Below are 5,682 nucleotides of genomic sequence, written 5' to 3' on the forward strand. Positions count from 1 at the left end.
AATAAATAAATAAATAAATAATATTAATAAATAGATAACAGCAATTAGTTACAAAATACACGTAAACCGTATTATAAATAATTTATTTAATAAAGTAATGGCAGATGAATGAGTTTTTATGAGTTTTTATTGCCAGGTATGTTTACACATACGAGGAATTTGTTTTCATGACAGAAGCTCCACAGTGTAACAGAATGACAGTGACAGAACAAAAACACAGATAATAAAAAATAGAAAAATAGAACAAGTAACTAAGGAATAAAAATATACAAATCGACAATTGTGTGATGGTATATAAGATGGTATAAAAGATTTCTTGAAAATATTTCTTGTTGCTATTGGTACCCTATATCGTCTGCCTGAAGGAAGTTTTTCAAATTCATGTTGGAGAGGGTGAGTGGAGCCCTGAACTATTTGTGAGGCTTTCCTCCTGGTCTGGTTTGTATACAGTTCCACCAGCTGCCTCTGGGGGTCCAATATGATCTTACTGGCTATATTAATCATCTTTGTTATCTTACTTTTGCTTCTAGCCCCCAGATTCCCATACCACCAGGTGATGTTATAGGAAATAATTATATTCGTATATTCATATTTTAATCCATGTTCCTATTTATTATAGCTGTTCTTTTGTCTAAACTACCTTACCTTATTTTTGAATCTGTTGTTACAGAGAAATTGTTGTCTTTATACAATTTTACAAGCTTTTCTAGCTACATGTTGCTCGACCTCTTCATCTTGGTTGAGCAGTCTCGCTCTGTTGTGTTAAAAGGAGAGTAAAAAGGGGGTCGCATTATTTAGAACATACAAATTGCATTAAAATCTCTGCTTTCCAGTTACCCATCGCATGTTTCCGTTGTACTCGGGCCACAAATTACTGCTGAAAGCTTTCCAACACACGGCGCGGAATTTGTCTTGTGTTGACGAAGAGGCGGAGCGTCTCGTCTTGAGGCCACGGATTTTGTATTTGTAGCCTATCATTCTGCTAATTATCGTGGAAAATGTATTAGCATAAAGGAATTATATCATCAGAATATCTTAAACCTCCCTGTGAGTTCCTCGGAGGCACGTAGGGTGCAAGGGGATTAAGGGTTATGTGTTGTGGAAAAGTGAGGCCTATACTGGCCTGATCCAGGTTTAAGAACCACGGTTAAACTCATTTATTCTCAGGCCGTTCAAAACTCAATTAAACTGTTTTCTATTAGGCTACTTAATGAGCTGCCGGGACAAATTTCACGTGATTGTTTAAAAAAAAAAGAGGGGCGAAAAACACAACAAGGTTCAGAAAATTTGCGGGAATTGTGATAAATAAATGAGGCACTATTAGGTAGGCTAAGTCCGCATTATGTGTCATTTATTCAGTAGACCGAGATCTTTCTGAATGTAGTTCGTTCGTCGTGTGAATTCAACTTAGAATGATTTTATATTGCAAAATCTGAACGGAGAAGCAATGATCTAATTATTATTATGAGTAATCATGTCTTCTGATTTACAAGCATAATCATTAATCATCATAGGCCTACACATTTAGTGTTAAATAACTTAATAATGACAATAAAAATGTAAAATGTAAGACTGAAAGACTGAAAGGTATAGTGCAAATATTTTTAAATGTAGGGTAGAGTTTTGTAGAAAGTCTGGATTACAGAAGCCACATGTAACCAGCCTTTGTATCAAAACAGTCATTTTCTTTTTTTAATGCCGATGGTGTTATGATAGACAGTATTGATCTCTCGCAAGCCTTAAGCCTGTTCTTGATTTACTAATTTAGATTACAGTAGCCTAATTTGTCAAGATTTGTTTTTGTTTTTTTAGAATGTCATTTCATAACGTCTATTTGTAAATTTAAAATAGGACATTTAAAAACCACAGTTAGTCGAACACAGTACAAATTATTTATGTTCAACAGAAAATGTTTTAATTTTCACAAACTAGGCCTATTCACAAACCAATTAGAAATTCATTCGTAATTCAGTCTGAACTTCGTTAAACAGTTTGGATCGGCCATTAATTATCTTTCACTGTCAATATAAACAAGTGAGCGAGGATCTGTCTATTTCTTTTCTAGATCACGTGATCCTGGCCTCAGTTGGACTGGATAGCGATAGAGATTTCCACGTCATCTTACGTCTCAAAATTTCTGCCTCGCGGATACCCCTACAACTCGGGTAAGAGGCACGCGCACATGAGAGCTATGTTGTGGGCGTTGCGTACAGGTCTCGCTAGCCCAAGCTAGAAGCTGCGCGGGTACAATGATGGATTTTGACGAGAGGGTTTCCGTTGGCTCCAACATGTATCTGCCCAGCTGCACGTATTACGTTCCGGGGGCTGATTTCTCCACGTTGCCCTCTTTCCTTTCCCAAAGTCCGTCTTCTCGTCCAGTTACCTACTCTTACTCATCTAACCTGCCTCAGGTACAGCATGTCAGGGAGGTTACATTCCGAGACTATGCTATTGACGCGTCCAGTAAATGGCCTCACCGGGGTCCACTGGCTTGTTATCCGTCGGAGGACATAGTACACAGGGAGTGTTTACCAGCGGCAACGACAGCTGGTGAAATGTTCTCCAAGAATAATGCATCTGCGTATTATCACTCATCGAACTCGACCTCCGCGTCCAATTTCTACGGCAATGTTGGAAGAAACGGGGTGCTTCCTCAAGCATTTGACCAGTTTTTTGACACCGCCTACGGGGGCTCGGACAGTGTTGCGACCAGCGACTATGCAGCGAGGGATAAAATGCACTCCAGCAAACAGCCAACGCCAGCGCCCGCACCGGAGCAGGAGTACGAAGGAAAGGAGCGACAGGAGACCAGTAGCCCCGAGTCTTCTTTCGGAAACAACGAGGAAAAGACTAGTGGTGCGAGCAGTAAGTAGGCTACAGCTCAGCGAGACTGTCATGCGAGAAAGTTTGCAATCTTGCGCGCTCCTGTTAAATTTTTTATATGCTGTTTTATAAGCGTACAAGGTTTATGGAGGGCCTGAGATTTCCTCAACAAAACCTAGGCTACATATAAACTGTGAGAATCACGTGCTTGGAATTGAAATTGGCCATGAAAAGACAAAGCTAGCGCATTTTTAACTTGAACTTTAAAATGTATTTAAGTGGCCGCAGTGATTTCACAGGATTGTTTACAACAGTCAGAGTAACAATCGCCTAGTTATTCTCTGGTAATTAATGCATGTTTTTAAAAAAGTTATTATAAAAATATATATTTTAAATTTTACAACCCTTTAGATAGAAAATCTGTTGTTTGTAGCCTAAATAAACTTTAGATTTAGATTTGTCTTTGTATTTATTAACCTTAACAATGACAATCATATATATATAGATAGATAGATAGATAGATAGATAGATAGATAGATAGATAGATAGATAGATAGATCGATATTGCGTGTACTGTACTAACTTCTTTAACTTATTTTCATACAGGCCATAATGCCATATAATAATCTTATTTTTTACAATCTAACCCTTTGGATTAATGATGATCATTTGTTTATTGGTCATTTTCTGTTAGGTGGACCCAGGGTTCGCAAGAAGAGATGTCCCTATACAAAATTTCAAATCCGGGAGCTCGAGAGGGAATTTTTCTTCAGCGTGTACATTAACAAAGAGAAACGACTTCAGCTCTCACGGATGCTTAACCTCACCGATCGCCAAGTGAAAATTTGGTTCCAGAACCGGCGGATGAAGGAAAAGAAACTAAATCGGGACCGGTTACAGTACTACAGTACCAACCCACTGCTCTAGGGCAAGGAAATAACAAGAGATACAATACAACAGCTGCAGTAATGAGATCACATACGAGACGTTATACAGACTCTCAGCGGTTGACTTCAAGTTCGTGACAAGGCACCATTCACGTGTATACAATTATAGAGAGCATCTAGGACATTGAAATTCACATTTTAAATACGGGTTGTTTGTGCTCGTAATAGATAAATATATACAATTTTTGGCGAACAGAAATTATTTAATTAAGAGCTCGTGATACACACTGAACATGGACTATTCCGCTTGCAGTTGTGATGGACTACACGCGAAGATGGAGTGAAACTTGCTGAAATATCCGAGTCTAAACAAGGAAAGGCTTTTGACAAGCCATTCGTATGGCGTGTTAATTTTTTGTGGAGGAATGTTGTACAGGTTGACCTAATGACTTTGGTGTGACCAAATATATATATAAAAAAACTGCTTAAATGTTAGCGTGACTGCTCCTAGTTTCCAAATTATTTATTTGATTTGCCACCAAATATAATTTTCATCCATAGTTGTTATAGTGAACGTCTTTAAGCAATACTTTCTTCTACTGCCGTCACAAGCAACTGTGTACTGACTAAAATCTGATCATCCAAAGTTTTCACTTGCTGCAAACTCTGTGAACAGAAATAAAACAGACAGTGAGCCTGACCGAACGGAGAACACGCAATCTCACTGAATCTCAAGTGGACTCTTTCAGGCTTAAGAAATGACGTTTTCACAATTACTTTTTTTCACCCATGTTCTACTCTGCACCGCTATGAACATTATCCTGGGGTTAAAATAGGGTTTGGCTGATTGTAATCCAGAAAATCATCTTTATGACATATACTTCCTAAATTAAATAATTAAAGGGGTACAACGTATACTTGTAGTAGCCTACACCGTTTTCTTTTCAAATATATCTATAATTGTGTATATATGTATTATGCATGAGTATACACTTGCGCATTATGCGCATTTATAAAGAAAAACAATGTTTTGTTTTGTTTTTCTTCTTTTTCTCAAGAACTCTCTCGGACCATAAGAAGAAGCAATTCTTACCTGACAGTTTTACCGTCACACTGGTTACAGTACTATTTGCAGTTATCATCTGAATGTTTATGGCCGTGCTCGTAGTGTTCATATATGACAGCCTAAGAGCAATAAACTAAGACAGTGGGAGAGAGAAAGTAAGAAGAAAGTAGAAGAGAGGGGGAGAGAAAGACTGAGCTTTATGGTTGCTTGCTGCAGAGCAACATGGCCTGGCTGGCGCATCCTTCGAGGCGCTGAGGAATATCCGCCTAATTACGGGGACATCCTCCTTGTTGCTTCAGCAACACGACCATAAAAGCTGTCTGTGTCTGGAGCATTTGGGCAATTGCAGTGTGGTGTCATAAACCGTCTGAGAACCAAGGTTATCAGCTACGATTCCAAGGGGACAGAGGCAAAGAGATTTTGACGTGCGGCTTTCAGGAGTGCTCGTGTGCTTTCTGCCTGTATTAATTTCACACTAAAAGTTTTTTCCTGCCGTGCGTAGTGCTGTCTTCTCTGTGTTATTTATTACTTATTATTATTTTAGTTTAGTTTTTCTCTATTTTCATATATCGACCTGCAGTGATAACTGTCCCACGAGCAGGTTCAAATGGCCTCCATTGGGAGGCACTCGTGAGATCAATGTCATGGCCGTGGATCATTGATTGAACAGGAGGATATTTGCAGACTTAAATGTTTGAATGTCAAATCGTTGAATCAAAAAGCTATATATATATATATATATATATATATAAAATACTAAAACAGTAAAACTAAATAAAAACATAAATATATGTAAATAAAAAATATACAACCCACAAAGTGACATGGACTACATTTATGCTGTTTCTAAAATATAAAGTTTAGATGATTTTTTTTTTTGGGGGGGGGGGGGGGTAATTAAAAAAA

The 5,682-nt window shown here is 38.1% G+C and overlaps 1 protein-coding gene across 3 annotated transcripts; it reads left to right on the top strand.

Moving 5' to 3' along the window:
* Nucleotides 1–2,071: 2,071 nt before the first annotated feature.
* On the top strand, nucleotides 2,072–4,537 carry LOC107592095 (homeobox protein Hox-A11a). Of its 3 annotated transcripts, none has more exons than XR_001609941.1 (2): nucleotides 2,072–2,165; nucleotides 3,518–3,573. XR_001609941.1 is itself a non-coding variant. In XM_016281468.1 (2 exons), exons 1-2 carry the CDS (start codon nucleotides 2,250–2,252, stop codon nucleotides 3,748–3,750), a joined length of 849 nt encoding a protein of 282 aa, XP_016136954.1. In that variant the 5' UTR covers nucleotides 2,178–2,249; the 3' UTR covers nucleotides 3,751–4,537. The 3 variants fall into 3 exon arrangements, 2 of the variants coding, with proteins under 2 accessions (XP_016136954.1, XP_016136955.1); XM_016281468.1 differs by lacking the exon at nucleotides 2,072–2,165 and adding an exon at nucleotides 2,178–2,865 and having other exon boundaries at nucleotides 3,518–4,537; XM_016281469.1 differs by lacking the exon at nucleotides 2,072–2,165 and adding an exon at nucleotides 2,178–2,856 and having other exon boundaries at nucleotides 3,518–4,537.
* The last annotated feature ends 1,145 nt before the right edge of the window (nucleotides 4,538–5,682 follow it).

The sequence above is a fragment of the Sinocyclocheilus grahami genome, unplaced genomic scaffold (genome assembly GCF_001515645.1).
Source record: "Sinocyclocheilus grahami isolate Dianchi unplaced genomic scaffold, SAMN03320097.WGS_v1.1 scaffold149.1, whole genome shotgun sequence".
Classification (NCBI taxonomy): Eukaryota; Metazoa; Chordata; class Actinopteri; order Cypriniformes; family Cyprinidae; genus Sinocyclocheilus; species Sinocyclocheilus grahami.

Excerpts from the sequence above, each read along its gene's own strand:
- LOC107592095 (XM_016281468.1), top strand. The coding sequence starts at position 2,250 with ATGATGGATTTTGACGAGAGGGTTTCCGTTGGCTCCAACATGTATCTG. Across the intron at positions 2,866-3,517 it reads AAAGACTAGTGGTGCGAGCA|GTGGACCCAGGGTTCGCAAG; the intron begins GTAAGTAGGCTA and ends ATTTTCTGTTAG.